Raw genomic sequence first — 24,982 nt, 5'->3', positions numbered from 1 at the left:
TGTAGAAAAAAACAAAGAAGGGAAAGGGTTAATGTATTAAATGTGCTAAATTACATTAAGAACTTAATTTTATTAAAGTATTATTACTTAAGAAACTTGGTATCTGCTCTTGTTTTCTGTCTGTTCACGCTCTGGGAAGGGCTCCAGCAGCGGCGGGTGGGAGCGGGGCCCTGCTCAGAGCAAAGGGATTTCACTTCCACGGCGATCCCATGCCCTGAACCCGCTGCCACCCTCAGCCCTGGCGACGAGTTCCCGTCGCTGTGAGCTTTGGGGTCACCCTCTCTGCCACATTCTAGCGGGAATTGTGTAAAAACGGGGGAATTGGAGAAAAATGGAGCTAAAAGCTGCGACGCCCTGGGGACGTGGCGGTGCCCGGGGGCACGCTGCGCCAGGGGGGCTCCAGCCAAGGGTCAGGTGCTGCCACGGTGGCTGCTCAAAAAGGGGTAAAATCAAGCCAAAATGGGGCTGGCCCCACATTTCCTTTGTACCCTGCTCCTCTTTGTGCCCTTCCTTGCCTGGGGATGCCACCGAGCTGCCGTGTGCCAAAACCGGGGGGGAAAAACGGGGCCGGAGCTGGCGCAGGTCCTGGGCTCAAGCAACGACCCCAACAGGCAGAAAAAGCCTCCAGCAGCAACTTTATTTTAGGATCCTGTCCAAATTCCCGTTTTGTCAGTAAACCGTGCCCCAAGGCAAAATCCTGCCAAGTGGGACGGGGTGACCGTGGGCAGATGTGGAAAGAGAGAACCCCCCCCCATACACCAGGGGATGCGCTCCTGGGACGAACGGATGGGATGGGATGGGATGGGATGGGATGGGATGGGATGGGATGGGATGACCCCTGCATTGCCCCCTGCCCATCACGCCGGTGGCACCGGCTCTGTCCCAGCCCTGGGGGGCCCGGCTCTGTCCCCTGGGCAGTGGGATCGGGGCTGGCAGCCCCCCATGAGCGCAGCACACGCTCCATCTAGCGGCAGCCTCGTCCCCAGGCTGCGCCCTGCTGTCACCAAGTCCCTCGTCCTCATCCCACAGCCCCCAAAGTGGCAAAATCTTCCCAAATCCCCCCACCCTGGGAGCCCCCTTTCCCCTCCTCGTGCGTCCCAGCACCCGGCTGAAGGACAGGGCAGCTTTGTCCTCTGAGCTGGCTGCACTGCAGGGGCTCAGGGCACAAAAACGGGATCCAAGGTGGGAATCACCCCCTGCACCCCCCAGCAGGGCACCCCATCTGCACCCAGAGCCGTGCCCGGGGCTGGGTGCACCCAGTCTCTTGCCAGGCAGAAAGAAGGGCGCACCCTGGCCCCTCACCATCCCAAAAAACCTTCCCCAAAGGGCTGCACCCACGGGTGCCACTAAAACCTGGGTACCAGGCAAGGGGTGGGCTGCCTTAGGGTGTCACCCTAAGGTGACTTTGGGGCCGGAGAAAGCAAGGAGGTGAAGGGTGGCACGTCCCGAGCCCTGGGGAAGAGAGGCACTGATGGGGACACGCGGCTCAGGGAGAGCTTTTCCTCTCCATTCCTGTAGGTCCTACATAAACATGGGGAGAGCAGCACAAGGCGGCACGGAGTGGCCGTGCGGGAGAAGAGACCCCCAGCCCCATCCCATTCCGGGGGGGCTGCAGCGAGCAGAGGTAGAGGGTGAGGAAGGCAACGGCTCCGTGCACAGGGCAGGGTGGGGGGGCTCAGATGTTTTGGCAGCAGGGAGCCTGGCGGCCCTCCTGCTGCGTGGGCAGCACCCGGACGGGCTCGATGGTGGTGCTGGGGCCAAATTCAGATTCGGGCTGCCCGGCGATCTGCCGCTGCGACACGAGGCGGTAGATCTCTGCCGAGAAAAGGGGAGAAGGAGGGAAAGCTTTTAAAAAAAAATGTGGATTTCAGTAGTTTTCAGATTTCCCCAAAAGCTCAAGAGGCTGGGAGCACCCACCCATCACGGGGAGAAGGATCCCACCCCCAGAGCTTAAATAGGTCCTGGGAGGATGCAACCTGGCCACCCCTTACCCGTGAGGATGCTGTGGAAAGCCGTCTCCACGTTGGTGGAGTCCAGAGCCGACGTCTCGAGGAAGGAGAGCCCGTTCTTCTCTGCGAGGACAGCCCGAGCTCAGCCAGGAGTCATAGGGGATGGGGTGGGATGGGGTGGGATGGGGTGGGGTGGGGGTCAGGGGATACCTGCAAAGCTCCTGGCCTCGTCGGTGGGCACGGCCCGCAGGTGCCGCAGGTCGCTCTTGTTGCCCACCAGCATGATGACGATGTTGGCGTCGGCGTGGTCCTGCAGCTCCTTCAGCCAGCGCTCGGCGTTCTCGTACGTCAGGTACTTGGCGATGTCGTAGACCAGCAGAGCTCCCACGGCCCCCCGGTAATACCTGGGGGGACAGCGAGGGGACGGGCTCACGGCGGATTCCCAGGGAAGAGACGTGGGATTTTGGGGTCAAGGGGGGGACACTCACGCCGAGGTGATGGCCCGGTACCGCTCCTGCCCGGCCGTGTCCCAAATCTGAGCTTTCACGGTCTTGTTGTCCACCTGGATGCTCCTCGTGGCGAACTCCACCCCGATGGTGCTCTTGCTCTCCAGGTTGAACTCATTGCGGGTGAAGCGGGACAGGAGGTTGCTCTTCCCCACGCCGGAGTCCCCGATGAGCACAACTGGATTGGGGGGGGGGGGGGAACAAGCACAGCATCAGCCCCCGGCCCCCCAGCACCAGGCAGCACCAATTATCCCCAAATTATCCCCAGCCCTGCACGGACTTGGACGTCCCCATCGGCCCCCATCTCCTTTTCATCCCGAGGGAATCGGGGCATAACCAGGGATTTAAAGAGCTGGTCCCAAAGCGAGCACCAGCCGAGGAGGAGGAGGAGGTGAAGAGGAAGAGGAGGAGGAGGAGGAAAGTCCCTGGGTGTGGGCCAGGTGATGCATTTTCTACCTATTTCCTGTAAAACCTGGCGCAACAACAGGCTGCGGGGAGGCTCCGTCACGGCTCCCCTGTCGAGTTTGTTGGGTTTGTGACTCAACAGCTTTGGATTTCTTTTCTTTTTCATGGCTGCTGGCTCGGTCCTTTCCCCGGGGCAATGAGGACTCTGGGGGGGGCTTCACCTTGCCCTCCCCAGCTGGGACAAAACCCTGCGAGGGACCAGCAGCAGAGGGAGGGAGGCTCCCGACGCCGCGGGGCGCTTTGTGGATGGCTGGGGAGACCACGATGGGCTGGGCTGCCCTCGATGAACAGAGGAGACGCAGCGGCCAGCAATGTGCCAGGTTCGTTAACGAGCCTCAGCGCTTTGATCCAGGCTCGGTGTTTAATTAACGGCAGGTTGCCACTTCCCTTGGCTCAAGCACAAGGTCTCCGACGCCGGCAGTGCTGCTGCAATTTGGCTTCCACTGGCCCCGTGCACGCCCCCGGCAGCGCCGAATCCAGCTGGGGAAACTGAGGCACGCGTGTGCCGTGCCCCTGGAAGCCTTAGGAGCAGGATGCTCCCTCATAAAGAAAGTCGGGAGAATGCTGCTTCAAACCAAAACCAGCACCCGTTTGCGGAAAAAAAAGCCCCAGCAAAGCTCCGGGGACCCAGCGAGCGCTGTCCCAGCTCCGTGCCCCGAAACACCGCGTCTCTCTTGGACTTTGCCCCCGGTTTGGGTGGAACCACCGGGTTCTGGACTCAAAGCCAGGTTCTCTTATTTTTAAGAAGAGAAAAACTGGGAAGGAAAAGCAGAGCCTGACCTCCAGCCGCCCTCAGCCCCAGCTCCTTTAGGAACCCGGCACCATAGGGGGGAAGCTGCTGGCCCCCCCCCCAGAGCTGTGCCTCCGGCGTAGCAGCGGGCGAGATGCAGGGGATGCCCCTCACTGGGTCCTGGGAGAGCTCTGGGGAGGATTTTGGAGCCACCCGCTCGGCAGGAGGGGTCCCTGCCCACGGCAGGGGGTCGGAGCGAGGTGATTTTTTTAGGTCCCTTCCGACCCAAAGCAACTCCGAGATTGATTTCCTGGGCGGGGGCCGGGGGAGGTGCTGGCGGCTGACTCACAGCAAGGCCATCCCTGGCTCCTATCGCGACTTTTGAGTGTCCTGTCGCGACTTGGCGACGTCCTGTCACCACTTTGCTCCAGCCAACAGCACCGGGACCCCGGCTCCCTTCCGGGGGGGGCAGTGGGGCTTTTCCCCGCTCCTCCTGCTGCCCACGACTCCCCCCCAGCCTCCTGGGGCTTCCCAGGGGCCGAGCACCCCCCACCCATGGGTGCTGCCCTCCCCCAGCACTAATGAGGAGCCAGGGCCAGGAAGAGCTGCTCGCACCCTTGGGTGCGGGGGCACCCAGCACCTGCCCAGCACCGGGAGCTGGGCCCAGTCCCCGGTTCAGGTCCTGGGCCCCAGTCCTGGGTTCAGGTCCCACATCCCAGGTCCCGATCCCTGTCTCTGTCCCCGGTCCCGGTTCCTGGTTCAGGTCCCAGTCTCCATCCCTGGTCCCCAGTCCCGGTCCCTGGTTCCCAGCCCGGTTCCCAGTTCAGGTCCTGGGTCCTGGATCCCAGTCTCTGTCCCCTGTCCCAGTTCAGACTCAGGTCCCAGTCCCCAGTCCCAGTCCCGGTCCCCAGTCCCGGGCCTGGGTTCAGGTCCCCAGTTCAGGTCCCGATTCCGATCCCTGGTTCCCATCCCCGGTCCCGGTCCCCAGTTTCCGGTCCTGGGTTCAGGTCCCCAGTTCAGGACCCCGGTGACGGTCCCAATCCCGATCCCGGGTTCGGATCTCAGTCCCCGGTTCCCAGTCCCCGATTCCGATCTCAATCCCGGGTTCAGGTCCCGGTTCCCGGCCCTGGTCCCCGGTTCCCGGTTCCGATCCCAATCCCGATTCTGGGTTCAGATCTCAGTCCCCGGTTCCCGGTTCCTGGTCCCGATCCCGATCCCGGGTTCAGGTCCCGGTCCCCAATTCCCGATCCCCAGTTCCCGGTCCCCGATTCCACTCCCAATCCCGTGTTCAGGTCCCGGTTCCCGGTCCCCGATCCCAGTCCCAGTCCCGGTCCTGATCCGGGTTCAGGTCCCGGTTCCCGGTTCCCAATCCCGGTCCCGATCCAATCCCGGTCCCGATCCCAATCCCGATCCAATCCCGATCCCGATCCCGGGTTCAGGTCCCAGTTCCCGATCCCGTTCCCAATCCCGTTCCCGATCCCGTTCCCGATCCCGTTCCCGGTCCCGTACCCTTGAAGAGGCAGTCGTACTCCTCGTCCCGGCCCCGCATCCTGCCCCTGCCCCTGCCCCGAGTTCCGGACCGGGGCGTGGAGGGGGGGGGGGGGAGGCGGGACGGGGCCACCCCCCGCGATCCCATTGGTCCCCCCCCCGCTGCCATTGGCGGGCTGGGCTGTCCGTCACCTCCCGGCGGCTCACCTGGGCCAGGTGCATGGGGGCGGCGGGGCCCCGGGACCCCCAGCCCCCCGTCCCCAGCCGCCTTCTTCCCACCTTCCCTTTCCCCCCTCTTCCCCTCTTTTCCCCCATTCCCCTCTTCTCCTTTTTCCCCTTCCCCCCCTTTTCCCCATTCCCCTTTTTCCCCTATTTCCCATTTCCCCTATTCCCCCTTCCCCCTTTTCATCCCCCCTTCCCCTATTCCCCTTCTCCCTTCCTTCTCCTATTCCCCTATTCCCCTTTACCCCCTTCCCCCATTCCCTCCTTCCCCTTCTTCTCCCCTTCCCCTATTTCCCCTTTTCCACCTTTCCCCCACTCCTCCTTTCCCTCTATTACTCCTTTTCCCCTCTGCCCCCTTTCCCCCTATTCCCCCTTTTCCCCCATTTTCCCTTTCCCCCTTCCCCCCACCTTCCTCTATTCCTCTTCTCCCTCCCCTCCCCTATTCCCCCTTCCCCTATTCCCCCTTTTCCCCTATTCCCCCCTTTCCCTTATTCCCACCCCTTCCCCCCTTCCCCTGTTCCCCTTTTCCCCTATTCCCCCTTCCCCTGTCACAGCACAACCCCACTCCCCATGCGGAGCCTCCAGCCCTGGTCCCACACCCGGGGGAAGACCCTGGGAACCCAGAAACATCCCCCCATTTCCCAGGGGGTTCGGGAAAGACCCCTTTTTGGGGCCGATCAGCTACCGGGCATCCCCCCAGGGGCCATCGGGGCAACAGGACAAGGGAAGGGGCGCAGGGACCCCCATGGGACGCACCCCATGGGTATGGGGTGGGGGGTGCAGGGCTGAGGCCAGGAGGGTTGAGGGATTCCAGCAGAGCGGAGCCGCCTTTCGCAAGTCCTTTAATGGTGGCAGCACCACATTTTGGGATGCGGTGACCCCGAAGCTGTCCCCACTGGGGACGCGGAGCTGTGGGGACAGGCAGGTCCCCAGCGCGCGGTGCAGACCCCACAGCAGGATCGCGGCAGCTCCCGTGGGTGGCACGGCCCCGGCGAGAAACACCAGCAGCACCCTTGGGTGTCTCAGTCCTCTGCACGGCGGGGCTGGAGGGACCGGGATCGGGATCGGGATCGGGATCCGGGGCAGCTCGGGTGCTGGTGTTAATTGCTCAGGACCCGATAAAAACGAGGCGGATGGCGCAGAGCTGCCGGCACTGAGCCTTTTCACCGTTTCTGGCAGAATTTGCCCGCTTTCCAGGCTCCCCACCACGCCGCAGCAGGGGGTGGCACCGCAGGCTGCTTGCCCCCAGCCCGTGTTGGTGGCCCAAAGGGGTCGGCACGGAGGCAGCCCCAGCCCCTTGGCACGTCCCGGACCCCCCCGAGCTGCCCGGGGGGGGCTCAGATGGCCACGCAGCATGGGCGCTTCTCCCCCTGCGCCGGGGCCGAGCTCTCCGGGCTCTCGCTGCCGAGCGACACCGTGCTGCTTTGGCTGCTCCTCTGCTTCTGCTTCTGCACCTTCTGGAAGATCTCTGCAAAACACAAAAGGGTCCGGGGAGGAAAAAAGGGGGCAGATTGGTGTCCTGGAGGGGGGGGGCAGACACCTCTGAAGGCTCCCCGTCGTGTTCGGGAGGATGCTTTGAGGGGTTAGGGGAGCAGCGCGCTGCGGTTGCGTCCCCGTGGGTGGCGGGGAACACCTTGTGGTTTCCTCTTGCCTGATTTGGGTCAGGGCTTTGAATGTTGGGGTTGGCACGGCACCCATGGCACCCATGGCACCACGGCACCCATGGCACCACGGCACCCATGGCACGGCACGGCGCACCTCGCTCTCCTTCCTGGAGAGGTGCTCCAGGTCCCTCACCGCCCCTCTCCGTCCCCCCAGGCCCCTGCGGGTGGTTCAGCAGGATGCCGGAGACGTTGAGTCAGGAGCATCCCCCCCCCCAAGGGATTTTTGCCCCCCAGGGGACCGCGGATTACAAGGGGGAGAAGGAGCCCCCGGGGCCTTGAGAACAAAGCCGGCGGGTGGCAGGGAGCGAAACGCCCAGCGCAAAAGGGCCGGAAACCAAACCAGCCAGAAAGACGGCACCGAAACCGGCCCCAAAAGTGCTGGGGCGGAGCAGGGCGGAGGAGAGACGCGCTGGGAATCCTCCGCCCAGCCCCGGGTCCCCACGAGGGACCCCACGAGGGACAGGACCCCACGAGGGACCCCATGAGGGACCCCGTGCCACCCCGCGGTGCCGGAGCGCTCACCCTTCAGGATGGTCTCGAAAGCCTGCTCGACGTTGGTGGAGTCCAGCGCCGAGGTCTCCAAGAAGAGCAGCCCGTTGTTCTCTGCAAGGACAGCGGCCCCCCCCCCCCCCCCCCGTGACGATGGGGACCCCAGCGAGGGCACGGCTCATTTTGGGGCCCCTCCCGGGATTTTTGGAACCCCCTTTTTGCCGCGAGCGCCCGCTAGCTTGGAGGCTTGGAGGCTCCCCGCTCGGTTTTGGGGCGGCAGGAGCAGCGAGCGGCCGTACCTGCGAACATTTTCGCCTCCTCCGTGGGCACCTCCCGAGCCTGCGCCAGGTCGGTTTTGTTCCCCACCAGCATCACCACGATGCTGGGCTCGGCGTGGTCGTACAGCTCCTTCAGCCAGCGGTCCACCACGTCGTAGGTCTGGTGCTTGGTGATGTCGAAGACCACCAGGGCCCCCACGGCGCCCCGGTAATACCTGGGGAAGAGCCCCACCGTCACCCCGAGGTGTGACACCCCAAAACAGCCTCGTTTATAGGGTTAGGGGGGGCGCGGGGAGCCCCGTCCTTACGCGGAGGTGATGGCTCGGTACCGCTCCAGCCCGGCCGTGTCCCAAATCTGCGCCTTGACCGTGGCGTCGCCCACCGCGATGGTGCGGGTGGAGAACTCCACGCCGATGGTGGTGCGGCTGTCGTGGTTGAACTCGTTGCGGGTGAAGCGGGACAGGAGGTTGGTTTTGCCCACCCCGGATTCCCCGATCAGAACCACTGGGGAGGGAAGCCAGAGGATCCCCGCTGGGGCCGGGCGAGGAGGGTGGCGAGGAGGGCACCCGAAAGGCTTCAGGAGGGCTCGGAGAACCTTTCCTGCCCTGATTCAGCCCCGCCAGCGGTCTGTTGCCTTGCTGGACCGTCCCAGAGGGTGGCACAGGGATGACCCTGACACGGCGTGAGCCCAGGAGGGTGAAGACGAAAAGGGAAAAGGAAAAAGGAAAAAGGAAAAAGGAAAAAGGAAAAAGGAAAAAGGAAAAAGGAAAAAGGAAAAAGGAAAAGAGAAAAAGAAAAGGGAAAAAGAAAAGGGAAAAAGAAAAAAAGAAAAGGGAGAAAGGAAGAAAAAAGAAGAAAGCAGCCCCTGGACCATCCTGGCCCTATTGGCAACGGCCCCAAACATGGGCCGAGATTGGGTTTAACCCCCCGGCACAGCAAACGGAGCCCCAACCCCACCGTGGGAGCTCTCAGCCCCTCTCCAAAGCCACTCAGGGGCTCGTAGAGCCCCCCCTGCACCTCCTGAGCACCGCTGAGGCCCCAGCACCGCTCGGGGCGGGGGAATCCAGGCAGCAGGAGCAGGACGAGGACGCTGCCGAGCCCAGGGGACGTCCCCGGTGGGTACGTGGGGCTGGTGGCACCCGTTCTACCCGGTGACACCGTGGGGGGGACACCAGCACCCGCGTCCTCTGCGCGTGCCACCGCCGGGCACCGCGGCAGGATGACTTTGAAGCGCCCGCCGCCCTCGGCTGGCACGTTTACACCTCATGGGGACGGCCCCAACCGCGTCACCCCCTCCATTTAACCCGTGCCCCCGGGGTGGCAGAGGGTCCCCGGTACCTCCGCGGGCAGCGAGGCAGCCCCCCGACCCCACCGCCAGCCCCCCAGTCCCAAAACCCCTCCGCAGCACCGACGGCTCGCTCGAGGGGCACAGGGGTAGCCCCCAGCCCCATCCCGGTTTGGGAAACGCCAGCCTGGGGGAGCACCCCCAGCCCCATCCCACCCCGTCCTCCGGGTGAAGGCAAGGGGGCGAAGTTTCCTCCTCACCCTTGAAGACGAAGTTGTAATCCTCCTCGGCGCTGCTCATGTCGCCCGCCCCGGCTGGTTTTTTGTGTTTTTTTTTTTTTTTCCTCCTTCCCTCTGCAAAGCACCAAGCAGGGCAGGGGGTGCTGGAGGCTGCCGAGGGAGGGGGATGAGGAGGGCAAAGTCTCCTCGGTGCCGGGGAGCCCGAGAACGGGGGGGCTCGGGAACGGGGCCGGAGGGAGCGGAGGGCGCCGCGGGTGGTGTTGGCGGAGCAGCGGGGCCCGGGCCGGGTTGACTCAAGGGGTGGGACGGGTGGTGGCAGCGCAGGTTGGGCAGGTAAAGTCACCCTTGGGACCGTCACGGGGCAGCCGGAGGAGGAGCTGGGCCCGATCCCGAGGCCGGCGCAGCGCGGGGCAGGCTGGGGCAGCGGGGCCAGGAGCAGGGCCCCGGGTTCAGCCGGGATCTGGCCGGACACCGGCGCTTTTCCTCCCCTCTGCTGCCATCATGTGAAAGCCAAGAGCAGCAGGGAGGGGAAAGGAACCCCCCAGACCCCCCCCCGCAGGAAGGCAGAGGGGTTTTGGGCACCTTTTTGTGCTTGTTGCAGCCCCCAAGACCCCAAGCTGAGGGGTAGCTGCCCCGTTTCACCTTTTCTCCCTCCTTTTATCTGAGCAGCACAGAAGGACACGAGCACCAGACACGTTTTTATTCCTCTTTCCTTGGTCCCCCCCCGCAGCAAGCGGACGTCCAGGCTCCGGGGCTCCCCTCCACGGTGTCAGAGCTCTCGGCCGTGTCCCTTGTCCCCCGTGAGCCCGTCAGCTCCCTGCTCCCGGGGTCAGGATGCGGCCACCTGTGTCAGCGGCTCCTCCAGGTACTGGACCAGTGCCTGCGCCTGCAGGTGGGGACCGGTGTGAGGGGTGCTGAGCACGCCGGGACCGCAGCCCCCAGGGGACCCGGTCACCGCAGGCAAACCCACATCCTGCCCCAGCACCCGGGGGGGATTTGGGATCGGCATGGACGCCGTTTGCGTTCTCGTTTTGGCTTAAATTTCCCCCTGGAGCCTTAAGAACGGGTGGTTTCCTGCCTGAGCTGTCAAAACTGCCTGGGGGAAAAAAGCAGCAGCCCTGGCGTGGCTGCTTCCTCCAGCTCTGCCATCCTCTTCCTCCCGGAATCACCCCAACGCCCCCTTTTCGCCTCTCCCCGCCGCGTTACCTTGGCTTTCAGCATCCCAAACCCGACCGTCTCCTTGGCGTACATGCACAGCAGGAGGTTGGCCACGCGCGTGATGGCCACTCGGCCCTCCTGCCCGGAGAAAAACGGGACCTGTCGGACCCCAAAACTGCACAGGGACCCCTGGGGGGGTGCAGTGGGGTGTCTGTGGGGTGTCTGTGGGGTTGGGGGCACGGAGCAGCCCCCACCTACCATGCAGTCCATCAGGATGAACTTGAGGTTGTCCTCGTTGAAGGCCTGGTGCCCGTTCTTGTCGTAGGCCACCCAGATGTTGCTGGCGATGGCGGCGGTCACCCTGGCGTCGGTGTCGCCGTAGCCCGAGTAGGCCAGCAGGGACCCCTCATTGTTCAGCAGCCTGCGAAAGAGACGGAAAAACGAAAATTTGGCAATTTGGGGCATAAAGTGGGGGGGTCACCAGCACCCAAGGGTGCGGCTGCCACCCCCACAGCTCACCACCCCCCCCCAAACCCCCCAAGACGATGACGGATCTGGGGTCGACCCCAACGCCCCCAAACAAGCTTTAGGGTCAGGAAGGGGGGGATTCCACCCCCCTCCCCCCCCCCCCCCCCCCCCAAGCAGCCCCCTCAGGACCCCCCAACCCCACTGCTGGCCCCCGGGGGGGGCTGAGGGACGCCCCCCAGCCCGGCTTCGCCCCGCTCACAGCGTGCTCTGGACGCCGCCGGTGTTGGCCTGGCTCAGCACCTGCGTCAGGGCCTTGGGCCGCAGCATGGCGGCGCCCTCCCCCCCCCCTCTCCTTCCTCCCCCTTCCTCCTCCTCCTCCTCCTCCTCCTCAGGAGCTACCAGGCGCGGGGCACGCCGGGACTTGTAGTCCTTCCTCCCCCCTCTCCGCGCGGGGCACGCTGGGAGTTGTAGTCCACCCCCCCATACACACACACACCCGCGGCCCGCTCAGCGCGGGGCACGCTGGGAGTTGTAGTCCCCCCCCCCATTGAGGCCTACTCGATCCCAAAAAAGAAACAAAACCCCAAACCTTTCCCCGGCTCCCAGCCCTTTTTTCCCCTCCCCTGCAGCTTTGCAGCGGCTCCGCCGGGCCGGCAGGGGGCGGAGGAGGCAGCTGGGAAGCGGGGAGGGTTCGGGAGGCGAGCGCCGCCTTTCTCTGTCGGCGGCGGCCCGGGCGGGCGGCGAAGATGGCGGAGCCGAGCGGCGGCGGCGGCGGTGGCGGAGGAGGAGGAGGAGGAGGAGGGGGTGGAGGAGGGCCGGGCCCCGGCGGGGTGGAGCTGGGGGGGCCCGGGGGAGCCCTGATCCGAGTGACGGTGAAGACCCCCAAGGATAAGGAGGAGATCGTCATCGCGGACGGGGCCTCCGTGCGAGAGGTGGGGGGCTGGGAATTGGGGGTGTGGGGGGGGTTTGGGGGGTGTGAGGGGGTGTGGGGGAGGTTGGGGGGATAGGGGGGGTCTGGGGGTCTAGGGGGGGTTGGGGGGATTTGGGGGGGTGGGGGGGGATATAGGGGGTTTAGGGGGTGGGGGGGGTTTGGGGGGTTTGGGGGGATCTGGGGGTGTGGGGGGGGATATAGGGAATTTGGGGGGGTTTGGGGGATCTGGGGGGTGTGGAGGGGTTTGGGGGATTTAGGGGGATTTGGGGGTGTGGGGGGGTTTGGGGGATTTAGGGGGATTTGGGGGTGTGGGGGGGATATGGGGGATTTAGGGGGTATGGGGGAGTTTGGGGGATTTTTGGGGTGTAGGGGGATTTAGGGGGTGTGGAGGGGTTTGGGGGATTTAGGGGGATTTGGGGGTGTGTGGGGGATATGGGGGATTTAGGGGGTTTGGGGCATGTGGGGGGGTTTGGGGGATTTCGGGGGTTTGGGGGGTGTAATAGGATTTGGGGGGTGTAGGAGGATTTAGGGGGTGTGGGGGAGGTTGGGGGCTTTAGGGGGATTTGGGGGGTCGGGGGGTGTTGGCTTGAGGTGAGGATTCGGGGAGGGGGAAGTTTGAGGGGGGGAGAAATGGTTTTTAGGGGGTGGGGGGTGCTGTAAGGCCCCCTTGGGTTATATGGGGGGAGTAGGGGGGGGCTGGAAGGGGGTTGGAGGTGGAGGAGGATGTTTTTTGGGGGGGGCAGAATGGTTTGGGGAGGGGGAGAACGGTCTTAGGGGGGCAGAATGGAGTCGGGGGGGGGGGACGTGGCATCTTTGGGGGTGTGGGGAGGGGGCTGGGGAGGGCTCGGTTTTGGGGAGGGGGCTGCAAGGGCTCGGGGGAACCCCCCCGGGTAAGGGGGAACGGGGGGCACGGCGCTGGGGCTGGGCTGGGAAGGGCAGCGGGGAGCGGAGCTTTGGGGTGGGGGGGGCACAGCCTGCGGGGTGCTGGGCTTGGGGCCGGATCCTTTCCCTGGGGGGGGGGCAGAATGGGGTTGCGAATGTTTTTGGGGCAGAGCTCGGGGCCTGCGTGGCACCCATGGGTGCGAGGGCTGCTCCTGCCAGGGAGCCCAGCGGGAGGGGATGGCAAAAACGGCTCCGGCGCTGGCAAAGCGGCGTCACCGCCACGGCTCTCGGCCCCACAGCGTGGTTTGGGGCTTTTAGGGTCCTTCTGCTCCTTCCTAAGCAGCTCCCCAAAACCCGACAGTGCTCGGGGGCAGGGGGCTGAGGAGAGCCAGGAGGGCCTCGGGTTTAGGGCTTTGCCCTCCTGGGTGCTGGGTTTGTGGGGTTTTGGTGCAAAGACTGCGAGCTCCGTGTGCGCTTCTCCTCCTGGCCTTTCCCCGTGAATTTCTGCTAGTCCGGTGCTTCCAAATGCAGAGATTTTGTGGTTTTTTGTTTTTTTTTCTCGTTTTTTTTTTTTTCCCCTCTCCAATCAACATGGGAATGCCCCAGCTGGGCTGGCGGTGCCGAGCTTATTGGCAGGTGTTAATCCCTCCCCATCGCCCTGCACGGAGGAGATGTCAGCGGTGAAAGGACGGTGCCCTTTTCCCCTGTTCAGTCAGAGCAGGGCTTTCCTTCCAAAAAAATAAAACAAAATAAAACAAAATAAAATAAAATAAAGCTCGGGCGCTGAGGACAAGCGGTGTGTAGGATTAGCCCTAAGAGGCACGCTTGGTCTTAACTTTGGAAGCCTCCAGCTCGCCTCAAGGTGATTGTTCGACGCCTTCTGAGCTTTGCTCCTCGTCCTGCAAGCGGTGTAGGGCTCGGCTTTGCCTTTTTTGTTGTTGTTTTTGTTTTCCTGAATGCCTCAGACCTCCTCAGCAGCTGGCGACTGAACTGCTGCCTGCACGGGCTCCTTTTTTTTGGTGAGGTGCTGCAGGGCTGTCGGTTCCTTACACCATTTGCGTGCCCCACCGATGCTATCTGCAGCGTTATCTTCCGATTCCTGGCCCCAGCCGTTTGCCTGACGCGTGCTCTGTTTGTTTTTTTGTTTTTTTGTTTTTCTTTTTCAGTTCAAAGAAGAGATTTCCAGGCGGTTTAAAGCCAAACAGGATCAGCTGGTTCTGATCTTTGCCGGGAAGATCCTGAAGGACGGAGACACTTTGAATCAACACGGGATCAAGGATGGGCTGACGGTGCACTTGGTCATTAAGACTCCACAGAAGTAAGAAACTGGTCCACACGGGGAGGGGAGGAGGGAGCTGAGAGTAAAGCAGCGCTGGGATTACGCCGTGGTGGAGCAGCCCTGCTGCACCAGGGACCGAAGCAGAGCACTTTTCCCTGGGTTATGGGGCTGTGTGAGCTCGTGGCGGGTTCCTGAGGGGGCCAAGCTGCCCCCCAGCACCTTTTGCAGGCGAGGCTTTGCGTAGTTTGAGCCTCTTTTAACTTGGTCATGGTGCGAGATCCCATCTGAGCTCGACGCTGTCCCAGTTCTAACCCAGATGACTCGCTGCTAACAGAAATCACCTTCCCGGTGAGCTTGGCTTGGAGCTGAAAGCGATGCCTGCTTTGTGCTTTTTCCCTTCCTGCTCCGTGCTCCAGCCAGGAGCTCAGCCTTTCTCGGGTGCCGTGGAGGACCCGCAGCGCTCCCCGTGGGGCAAAAGGGCTTCCTTGTGGCACCTGCAGGCAGCTCTGCGTGGCCACGTGCGGACAGCTGGCAATTTGGGGAGTCTTGGGCCTTTTTTTCTGCTTGCAGTGAGGTCAGCAGCTCGAGAACACGCTGCGGGCACACCCCTTGGTGGCTTCCAGCCCGAGCCCGGCTCCCTCGCGTCCGCCTGAGCAAGAACCGCGGGGTGAGCGCGAGGTCCTGCGGGGCTGGGCCTCTCCCAGCGCTGCCCAGTGAAGCAGAAGGCACACGAGAGGCTCCTGGGAGCTGGTTTTGTGCCTCAGCCGCGTCTTGTTGATCTCGAAATGCCCTCTGCGACAGTTCCTTGGGCTCCCTGCTGCAGGCTGAGCGGTCCGCCCGGGGAGCGAACGGGGCCGCGGCTCTTTGTGCAGTTCTGCTGTCCCCCGGGAGAGCTGCCGGAGTGGAGATTAGTGCTTTTTTTTATTATTTACAAAGAAGGAGAGTGTGTATTGTCAGCTTCTGCAGGAGGTCTTGCTCTGAATCCTGCATTTCCAGGTAGCTTGATAGGCTGAGGCTGTTTATGGCTGTCCCCGCAGCAAGCTGCGCTAGCTGGGAACCTTTTCAAAGGGTAAATGAGAGAGCTGTCCTGGGCTGCTCGTTTTATTCTCTACGAGTCACAGATAAGCGCTTACTGAAGTCATTACAGCCTCTTCCTGTGCTGAGAGAAACCAAGTGACCTTTCTCCAGCTTCCTTCTTCCTTTTTTGTTAAGCTTCCTATTTGCTTTGTTCCCCACGCGCTCTGCCTCCCCATCGGCGGCCGGTGGTTTTCAGCACCGGTCGGATGGGGCTGGAAAACAGGGTGAGACCTTCAGGGCAGGTTCTGAAGGTCCCAGAGGACACGTGGAGAAGGAGAGGGGCTTAGAGAAGGGATTTGGGGCAGGAGAGAGAAGAGAAGAGGGTGGGAAAAACAAAAAACCGAGAGTTTGCCATTCGTTATGCGTTAGTGACATAAATGGCATTTCTTTTTTTTTTTTTTGAGGTGAGTAAAGTGAATTTTGCCATCTAATTTCATTTGAAAGCTCTTCAGCGCCAGTCCAGGGCTCTCGCTGTCACGGCTGCAGATGCCTCCGAGAATCTTTGCCATGTTCTTTTTTTAAAGGCCCATAAAAATCCCAAGGAAAGACCCGTGAGTACGAGGTGCTGGTTTGGGTCAGTTTAGTCAGGAAAGCTGGCGCCCCGTATCTGCTGCTGCGCTGTGGCTTGTGGTCCTGTGGGTGTTAAAAGAAGCCACGGAAAGCTTGTGTTGGAAGGAGAAGCCTCACGTGGAAGGTAAAACCAAGAGCAGAGGTGTGAATTCATAACCCTGCGGGCCAGAAGTGTTGTCTGGGGCGGATGCTCGCTGCTCCGTGCCTCGTTTCTCCATCTGTAGGGTAAGGCAGACACTTAACTTTGTCCCCAGGAGCACCAACAGAAATGCTCAGAGCAGGAGAGGAGTTGCAGCAAAGCCAACTCTTGTTTACCCCATCCACTAGCCCTGCTGTAACCTCCTGTGGTTTCTGCGGGAGCAGCAGGAGGATTTTCCTGTTTGGAGCAAACTCATTGCTCAAGGATATGGCTGAGGTAAAGAGTTCAGCGCGATTCAGGCGAGAGCTAGATGCAGCTCGGAGGAAGACCAGTCGAGCCACTCGGTGTGGGCCAGGATGAAATGTCAGAGGCTGTTATGCATCAGGAGGGTGGGAGGCAGATTCCAACAGATGGAAGGCATCTGGGAGCCACAGCTGTGCAGCCGGGAATGAAAGCAGAAGGGGCTGGCTGCTGCTGGGCCAGCGGGCTTGAAGGGAGGCTGCCTTGCTCCAGGGCGCACGGTCCCGTGTCCCACGCGGAGGATTCTGCTCCCATCTCCCTGTTTTCAAGAGTTCAACGCCTCGTTTTGTTTCTTTGCAGGGTCCAGGATCCAACAGCTGCTGCTTCTGCCCCCAACGCTGCTTCTGCCCCCACCTCCACCTCCCCTTCTCCTGCTGCCCCGTCTCAGCCTTCCACATCCAGCAGCGCCGCTTCGGACACCGGCAGCAGGCGGAGCAGTGGGTCAGGGACTGGGGGAGGGCCTGGAGATGGAGGCCCCAACAGTGCCACGTCCATCCTCTGTAAGTGCTGGCCGGGAGAAAGCCGAACGGGAAGGAGCCGGGAGCCCCTGTAATTGTCTCTGCTTCTTGCATGAGTTGTTTCCCTCAGCGCAGCTCGGTTTGCCTGCTCAGGAGAACAGCAAAAACCCTTTTGCGAAGCATGTGCAGGGGGTGTCCTCCCTCAGAGCTGGCTGCCGTAGGAATAGGATACCCCCCAGATGAGTGTGGGTGCAGTTCAGCTGCTGCACTTGTCCTCTTCTTGCAGCTGCTGGCAGTTTCTGACTCCCTCCTCTCTCCCCGTGTGTTGTTCCCTCTCCAGCTGGCTTCGGCGGCATCACCGGGCTGGGCAACCTTGGGATGGGCTCGGCCAACTTCATGGAGCTCCAGCAGCAGATGCAGAGGCAGCTGATGTCCAACCCCGAGATGCTGTCGCAGATCATGGAGAACCCCTTGGTGCAGAACATGATGTCGAACCCGGACCTCATGAGGCAGATGATCATGGCCAACCCCCAAATGCAGCAGCTCATGGAGCGAAACCCGGAGATCAGCCACATGCTGAACAACCCAGAGCTCATGAGGCAGGTGGGTCAGCACGCCGGGGGCTTCTCCGAGCAGGGCCAGCTTTGTTTGTGGACCAGCTTCGGTGTCTGCTCACGAAAGGGGGCGTGTGAATGCCAGCCTGATGAATTTAGAGATCTCCTCCTTTTCCTTCCCTCTGTAAGCTCCTCACAAACAGATGGTGGTCCCAAGTTAAGTGAATAGCGATTACACAACCCACATGCCTGCAACTCTTATCTCCCTTGCAGGGCTGTTGTATCTATTCCGTGGTGGGCAAAAAAAAAAAAAAAAAAAAGGATGCTTGGATCGTTCTGGTGTGCCACACACAAGGCTGCTGTGTTCCGTGTAACGGGAGCAAAAGCAGTCAGGGAGAAATGAAGCTGCTGTGAATGGGTTTTGTTCTTCTCTTTTTCTGGTGCTGGATTAAGTACAGACCACAGAGCTGTAGGGTTGATGTTTTACTAGTAAAATACTACGCTAGGCATAGGCTGGGATCCTAGAGGTCTCTTTTTTTCTGTACTGTCCCAGAACAGAGAGGGCCCGTGCCCCGGAGAGCGAGCTGTCTGTCTGAAGGTTTGTCGGAAGGGAAGCTGGAGGGGAAAAGTGAGAGTGTGAGTGTTAAATAGTTGGCAGGGCGCTGCTGTTTCTCCAGGAAGACTTTTCAGGAGGTGTTTCCCAGCATGAGCGTAGTTTCCCTGTGCTTCCAGTTGTCTTTCCTTTCAACTGTGTTGGGCCTACGTGAAATATTCCAGCGTTGCAGGGCTAAATGGTGAAGGATCCATATTTATGCATCTCAAAGGGCGTCTGGGTGTTCCTTGAGCAGGGGAGACCCACGAGAAGTCTGGAGATGGCGAATTACTCGGTTTTCCTGCAACAGGAAGGATCCAGCCTCTTCCACTTTCTCAGTTTTGGAACGTGGTCCACCTGCTTGGAGTGGGAACATCTGGGTGTTAAACGTTTGGATGTCCTGATAGTGCTTAGAAACGAAACAAGGCGGAATCGAGGTTAAGAAGGAAGAAAGCTGAGCAAGGGTGGGAGGAGCCAGGATCCCTGGGCTCCCTTTGCTTGGATAAATGATCTCTCTGCTCTCCGGCTGTGAAACGGGTTTAATTATACTCTTTCTTCTGGGAGCTGAGCTTTAACTCTTGCAGTGCTTGGTTGGTAAATCAGTAGAACACCGCCAGGCTGCTCCCCAGGCTCTCAGTCTGCTCCAGTTTTTGGTGGTGCACACAGACCTGAGCTTCCCACCTTTCTCTCCTTCTCGCAGACAATGGAGCTGGCTCGTAACCCTGCCATGATGCAGGAGATGATGCGGAACCAGGACCGTGCTTTGAGCAACCTCGAGAGCATTCCAGGAGGCTACAACGCCCTGCGCCGCATGTACACGGACATCCAGGAGCCCATGTTCAGCGCAGCCAGGGAGCAGGTACGGGCTGCGTGCGGGGCACAGCACACCGAGCAGGGGGATCTGGCCTCTCCCTAACCCTCGTGGGGACGGGCAGCCTCCTCAAACCACAGCTGTCCACCCCCTCCCCTTCCAATTACGAGCGCAGCCGTTAGCAGAACGTCGTGTGGTGCCAGTCAGCTGCCTTTTACTGCATGGTTTGGGTGTAGAGACCTGCCCTTGCTCCTCTGGTCTCCGAGCGGGCTGGGTGCCAGCCGGTGCTGATCCGAAAGCCCCACAGCTTCGTTAGCACGGCCCTCGGCTCCCAGCAGGGCTTAGTGTATTAGCTCAAGCCTGACGCCTTCGGATTGGAGCTGGCTGGGATCCAGCTGGCTGGGAGCACGGGAGGAGCGAGCGCAGGTCTGGCTGCAGAAGGCTGCGCAGACATACTCCAGTCTAGCATTACCTACTGGTATGTCCGGGTGCTGATTTTCACATGGATGTTTGGAAGGCCTGCGCTGGGGAGCCAAACCTAGGGCTGCGGCCGTTTCTCGAGCCTGGAGTTTTTCGGGACGTGGCGTGTTGTGGATTACAAAGTTCTCAGGAAGCAAACTATGGCGTGTGTTTAGCAAATGCTGGACCCAGATGGATACGATGGGCTGTTCGCTAGCCACGCAGCGGTGGGGTTAGTCCAACGTTCCCTGTTAGGGCTGACTGATTAAGGCTCTTTCTTCCTTCTCCCCTTCTTCCCTAGTTTGGCAACAATCCTTTCTCTTCCTTGACGGGGAACTCTGATAGCTCAAGCTCTCAGCCTTTGCGGACGGAGAACAGAGAGCCGTTACCGAACCCCTGGAGCCCCACGCCCCCTGCTTCCCAGAGCCAGGCGCCCAACAGCGAAGGCAGCACTGGCCCAGCAACCACCCAAAGCACACCGACCGTATCCAACCCCTTCGGGCTGAATGCTGCTAGCATTGGGGCTGGTACGTAAGCGAGAGAGGGACCAGAAAGAGGGTGGCAAGCAGCTGTGGCTGTTCACAGCCATATTCCCTGTTGCCTAGTGGCTAGGTGGTGGTGTACTTCAGGCGCTGCAGCAGTGCTCAGGCTTGTAACGGGTTTTCCTTTGTCTTCTCTTCCCTTTGCCCTTACAGGCATGTTTAACAGCCCAGAGATGCAAGGCCTCCTGCAGCAGATTTCCGAAAACCCTCAGCTGATGCAGAACATGATCTCTGCCCCTTACATGCGGAGCATGATGCAAACTCTTGCCCAGAACCCGGACTTTGCAGCACAGGTAAAAAGCATTGTGTTTGTAGCTGCTATAATCAGGGCATGACACATATGAGACCAGTCTGCTTCTGTAGTTGGAGAGGTTTTTTTCTTGCTGAGAGCTGAGTGAATGTGTACAACTTTTGTTTTATTTCTCAGTAGCTTGAAGGTAGTCACAGTAAGCAGTGAACTCTGTGTCTTTGGTGAGCCCCTAACGAAAGAAAGTGGCTTTCAGAGGCACGTGGCGTTGGCCCTTCTCTTTGCCCTTGGGTCCTGCGTTCAACACTGCTGCCAGGAATTAAGCTACCTTATTTCAGTTCCCACTAGCAGGGGAACGTGCTGAAAGCCCAGGGAGGAAGTCAGGGACACGACTGACTTGTTCTTCGTGGCTTAGTTAACGTAGGGTCTAACAGCCAGCGGCAGCAAGCCTCTGACCCTACCTACGTGTGCTGTCTCTTGCTAGATCATGGTAAATGTCCCCCTCTTTGCTGGGAATCCACAGCTTCAAGAACAGCTCCGCCTTCAGCTCCCTGTCTTCCTGCAGCAGGTAAAGGCCCCTGTCTGGCCCTGTGCTGCTCTCAGCCCCCGGGCTCCAGAGCTTTTGCATCCTCTGTAGGCAAGGGAGCGTCTCGGCTGTGTCGTCAAGTGGTGTAGGAAGCATGTGGGCGTGGGTGGTTTGGGCTGTGAAAGAAAGGGGCTTGCGCAAAGGAGAGGGGAAAGTGAGAGCGTGTTTGGCCACCTAAATTAGGTAATCTAAGCTGCCTAAAGCTGGCCTTGAAATTGCACTAGTTAGCATGCATGAAACCCCTTTGTGGACAGTCTCTCGCAGTAATGAGCTTACAAAACTGAAAACAGCTAACTGTGCTAGAGCAGCTGGGTCACTCAGGTAAATCAAATAGAATCGCTCTAATTCCGAAGGCATGTGTCCCCCTTTCTAAGCTGATTCACCGAGCCTCTTTAGGAAATTTGATCTGAGCTCTCCCAGCGTCTCTGTGTAGATGAGCCCTGCAGTCTAGAGACTCGAAGGAGAAACCAGACTCGCAGGTTGGCCCTGGCTGCAGGGCTCGAGGCGCAGCTCTGTGCAGAGGCTGGTTCAGATTTAAAGCTGGTGGCTCGCTGGCTGCAGAAGCTCTCGCTGTTTGGTACCGCTGAGTGTTGTTTTTTATTTTTTTTTTCCCCCTTTGTTCCCAGATGCAGAACCCAGACTCCCTCTCCATTCTCACCAACCCCCGCGCCATGCAGGCGCTCCTCCAGATCCAGCAGGGACTCCAGACGCTGCAAACGGAGGCCCCAGGACTAGTGCCAAGGTAATGAGTGCTGGGTTTCTGCAGGCAGAGCTGACGTGCTCGATACCAGCAGGCAGACGAGCGGTCGATTCATCAAGGAGAGGCATGGGGACCTGTGTGTGTGTGTGCCTGCAGGCCTTAGCGAGCTCCAGCTAATTAGCACGTTCTGCTTGTTTGCACTCAGCGCGGGGGAAGTCCTTGACCCTTTCTTTTCTCCAAAAAGATTCGGGAGCTGTTGGGTCCCTCCTCTGTCTTTTGGTAGCGGTTGGGCTCGAGAATTTTGTCTCTGAGGAGGAACGAGACACGCAGCCAGGAGGTTGGGTGGGGAAGCGAGGTCAGACTGATCTGCCAGCAGCCCTCGGGCCCTCTGCTCTCTGACAGCGCGGGTCTCCTTCAGCTTTTGCAGTTCCTTTCAGGCTGCACCTCTGTTGGGATTGCCTGCGCCCCGTGGCGTGCATGACTGGGGTACAAACGAGGCCGATGAGGTCTACGAAGCTGTCCCGAAGCACGGGTTGTGGCGGGGGCTTCCCCCCTGCTGCCCAACTCCCACGAGACGGGCAGGGGACGCCCAGAAGCGCCAGCTTGCCCCTGAGCACACCCTGCCTTTTTCTGCAGCCTCGGCTCCTTTGGCATGCCTCGAATGCCCCCGTCCTCCACAGGAGGAAGCACAATCCCGGAGAACCCCGTTCCCTCTGCTTCGACGCCGGCCAGTGCCTCTCCAGCTGGGGGTGGTAACCCCCAACAGCAGCTCATGCAGCAGATGATCCAGCTGCTGGCCGGAGGAAGCTCTCAAGTATGTAACGCTCAGCTCCACGCTGCTGGGCTTTTGGGGGACACGTGCAGGGTTGAGCTAGAGCTTGTCCCGATCCCACCCCACTCCGGGGACGCGGGTCCGCAGCGGATTTCTCTTGGGTGCGGTGCTTGCTGCTAAATTTGCAGGATTTGGTGTCCCAGAGTGGTAATTTTGGGGTAAATGCTTTGAAACTAAGAGCACCATGCACAGTGCTGCTGTCGCTGTAGGTACAGGACTGGGACCAACTGGGTGCTGACTGGGGGCTCTGCCGGAGCCCGGGGCAGGTTGGGGGAGGCTGGTAACGTCGCCAAATGAGCCTGGAGAGTTTCAGTGCTCAGCACAGGCTCCCCGTGCAGCCGTTTCTGTCCACCTTGGATGTCATCTCCTCTCCCTGCCTCTAAGGTCTTTGTCCTCTTCCTCTGTAGGCGCAGAGTCCTGAAGTGCGATTCCAACAGCAGCTGGAGCAGCTGAATGCCATGGGCTTCATTAATCGTGAGGCCAACCTCCAGGCGCTCATTGCCACTGGTGGAGACATCAATGCAGCTATTGAGAGACTGCTGGGCTCCCAGCCTTCCTAAACTCTTGTCATGCTGCCCCACAGATGTCAGCACACGCATCCATACACATGCGCAGGGGGATCTTTCAGGAAAGCCCACCATCATTTTCATATCTGACAGCTGTCCATGTATTTAAAACAAAAAAGATACAGCTTAACCCCTGACCTTCCTACTAAGTTAAGATTTCATGTTGAAATGCTCTTTAACTGGCTTGTATGTGGATTCCAGTTCTCATCGTGGCCACAAAGACTTCAGATGTGTATTTTTTCCTAAATATGCCCTCTGTCTCAGACACTCTTCTCTCTTTCTCTAGATGGTAGAGGCGATACTTCTAGTTATTTACCTGAATGATTGTGTTTTGAGTAGCTTGATTTTAACTGTACATGATTCCCTCCCTTAGCCTTCCTTTCAGGCAAATATTTAAAACTTGAGCCAAGTTTGGTTTCTGGTTCTTTCTCCCAGCATCTTATTGGGAATGGATCAAAAGAAAAAATTGAAGTGACTTGGAAATTCCTGATGTCATTTGTCTTAATGCTTCATGGGATGAACCGAGCTTGTGTCCCTTGCACGCAGGTGTCACAAATCTCCTGGGAAAGGGGTGATGTGCATGAAAACGATGTCTGCACTATGGTTCCTGACGCTGTTGGGATAGTGTAGAGTAGCCTGGATGCCTTCAGGGATCAGGCTTGGAGTTGAAGTGGCGTTCAGAAAGTGTTTGAAAGGTGGGTTTCTGCCCAAACAGTTCTTGTGCAGCGATGCCGGGGGTTTGTTGGCTCAGCAGGTTCATTTCTGAAAGCGTACAAACAAGAAGAGGTTGAAAAATGAGTTAAAGACCTCTTCTTTCCACTGGAAAATGTTGACGTTCATGTTCTTCCCAGTTTAGACCACCCTCCCCCCCCATTTTGGTGTGTTTGAATGTTACGACTCTCCAAGAAAACTCTCCCCAAGGACCAGCAGGGTGATATTTTCCCAAGAGCCTCCATGGCTGTGTAATTTGCATACCATTTTTATCAAAGAAAAAAAAACAAAAACAAAATAAATGCGCACAACCATCCGTCTCCCTGCGCTCCATGTATCTTCCTTGATTGCCACACCGCAGCTGATTGAGTTCCCCTAATTATCGGTGATTAATCCGTCTCATCCCCCTCGCAGCTAGGGCGGGGTGCCGGGTTTCCTTTGCTCCGGTGGCAGGAAACCTTTTGGACACTTCGGTGCTTAAGAAGTGCTGCTGAAAGCTCTTTGCCTGGTGGATTTTACCCCTGCTTTTCAACAGCAAGCAGGGACACTCGCTTTTAGCTCAGCACTCGTGTTCTGCATTTCTTTAAGTTTTTATTTTTATTTTTTTTTGATAGGGGAAGATTGGGCAGTGAGAGGGAAGGGGATTGCAGGAGGCGTGGGATTGCTCCTCCCTTTGTGTGATGTGCATCACAACAAGGCTGGGATTTTAGACAGGGATTCCAAACGCCTAGGTTTAATCCCTTCTCTTGAAGGCTCTGCCTGTATACGTGGATTTTTTTCCTGCAACCTCTCCTCAAATGTAAAAAACCCAAACCCCACAAACATCTGCAACAAGCGCGTACGGACGGGCGCTGAAGTTCTTGAAGCACTGGTGGAGGCAGAGCAATTCCTCGAGCTGCTGCTCAGCCCCTTTGCAGCTGAAAGTGGCTTTCTGGAAAGGCCTGCGTGATCCCAAATGGTTTCTTAGGTTTGTTGGACGTCCTGTGCCTGTGCTTAGGATGGGGTAAGCAGGTGAGTGCAAGGGAGAGGAGATGGCTGCTGGCAACGGCGTCACTTCGAGGTCATTCCTCACCTGCTGCCAGCCAAGGTGCCAAAAAACAAGTCGGGCAGCCTCTTCCCACCCGATGCTCATCCACCAGCTCACCAGTTCCCCCTGGGAAATTTGGCAAAGCTGCTGCCCCCCTTTCCCCTCGCTGCTCGGGGGGCTTTGCCAAGCACCCCATGGATTTGGGGCTCCGATTCCGTATCTGGAGCCACGTGGAGGGGCTTGGGGCTGGTGGGATCCCGGGGAGGGGGCTTTGGCTGCAGCCACCTGGCCCTGGGGACCCCCCCAGTGGGGTTGGGACCCGCTGGTGCTCGCCAGCAGCCCCGCACGGCCTCACCTTGGCTCAGCCCAGGCTTGGGAGGAGAAGGCGGCTTTGAACGCTGGTGGAGGGGGAGGATTTTAGTGAAACCTTAATCCCCTCCGGAGAGCTCTCCCTAATCCTCAGAGCTGCTCAGGAGCCCCCTTTTAGGGGAACAATTGTGCTCGCTCGCTGTTGTCTCTCTCCTTCCCCAAGGAATTGCCCCGCGGTGTTTCTCGCCGACTGTTTCCTCTCATTTTTTCTCTGGTAAATATAAGTCATTCCTTTAAAATGTAATAGAAGGAGCAATTTCCTTAGCAGGCAGTGGCAAATCTGGCTGATTGATTGGGGGACGTTTCTGCTGCAAAGGGCTTAATTTCGCTTTGTTCCTCCCCTCTCCCTGGAGGGGAAAGGCAGCGTTTTCCCCAGTAACTGAAGGTAACACTTTCAACTTTGAAGTCA

At 59.7% G+C, this 24,982-nt stretch overlaps 4 protein-coding genes across 5 annotated transcripts; 1 reads left to right on the top strand and 3 right to left on the bottom strand.

Annotated features, from left to right (window-relative positions):
• Nucleotides 1-1,675: 1,675 nt before the first annotated feature.
• LOC311220061 (ras-related protein Rab-11A-like) lies at nt 1,676-5,199 on the bottom strand (the record flags this gene model as incomplete). The annotated part of the gene is made up of 5 exons (XM_084303451.1): nt 1,676-1,815; nt 1,992-2,072; nt 2,160-2,353; nt 2,438-2,633; nt 5,160-5,199. 5 exons carry the CDS (start codon nt 5,197-5,199, stop codon nt 1,676-1,678), a joined length of 651 nt encoding a protein of 216 aa, XP_084159577.1.
• Nucleotides 5,200-6,599: 1,400 nt separating this feature from the next.
• RAB25 (RAB25, member RAS oncogene family) lies at nt 6,600-9,376 on the bottom strand (the record flags this gene model as incomplete). The annotated part of the gene is made up of 5 exons (XM_084303432.1): nt 6,600-6,828; nt 7,547-7,627; nt 7,813-8,006; nt 8,100-8,295; nt 9,337-9,376. The coding sequence occupies 5 exons, from the start codon at nt 9,374-9,376 to the stop codon at nt 6,698-6,700; spliced, it is 642 nt and encodes a 213-aa protein (XP_084159558.1). The 3' UTR covers nt 6,600-6,697.
• A 625-nt stretch (nt 9,377-10,001) lies between these two features.
• Nucleotides 10,002-11,292, bottom strand: LAMTOR2 (late endosomal/lysosomal adaptor, MAPK and MTOR activator 2). The gene is made up of 4 exons (XM_084302952.1): nt 11,201-11,292; nt 10,732-10,894; nt 10,522-10,611; nt 10,002-10,201 (listed from the first exon to the last, which is right to left on the bottom strand). Exons 1-4 carry the CDS (start codon nt 11,266-11,268, stop codon nt 10,145-10,147), a joined length of 378 nt encoding a protein of 125 aa, XP_084159078.1. The 5' UTR covers nt 11,269-11,292; the 3' UTR covers nt 10,002-10,144.
• A 386-nt stretch (nt 11,293-11,678) lies between these two features.
• UBQLN4 (ubiquilin 4) lies at nt 11,679-22,941 on the top strand (the record flags this gene model as incomplete). 2 transcript variants are annotated; one of them, XM_084303115.1, is made up of 11 exons in its annotated part: nt 11,679-11,873; nt 13,921-14,072; nt 16,420-16,619; nt 16,918-17,180; nt 18,424-18,582; nt 19,295-19,520; nt 19,689-19,828; nt 20,267-20,350; nt 20,995-21,110; nt 21,705-21,882; nt 22,308-22,941. In XM_084303115.1, 11 exons carry the CDS (start codon nt 11,688-11,690, stop codon nt 22,458-22,460), a joined length of 1,857 nt encoding a protein of 618 aa, XP_084159241.1. In that variant the 3' UTR covers nt 22,461-22,941. The 2 variants fall into 2 exon arrangements, with proteins under 2 accessions (XP_084159241.1, XP_084159240.1); XM_084303114.1 differs by lacking the exon at nt 20,267-20,350 and having other exon boundaries at nt 11,688-11,873.
• Between the last annotated feature and the right edge of the window lie 2,041 nt (nt 22,942-24,982).

This window comes from Netta rufina (genome assembly GCF_964035555.1).
Source record: "Netta rufina genome assembly, chromosome: 29".
In the NCBI taxonomy this organism is placed as follows: domain Eukaryota; kingdom Metazoa; phylum Chordata; class Aves; order Anseriformes; family Anatidae; genus Netta; species Netta rufina.
The sequence above is the reverse complement of the archived record's forward strand: the minus strand, read 5'-3'. Positions and strand labels throughout refer to the sequence as shown.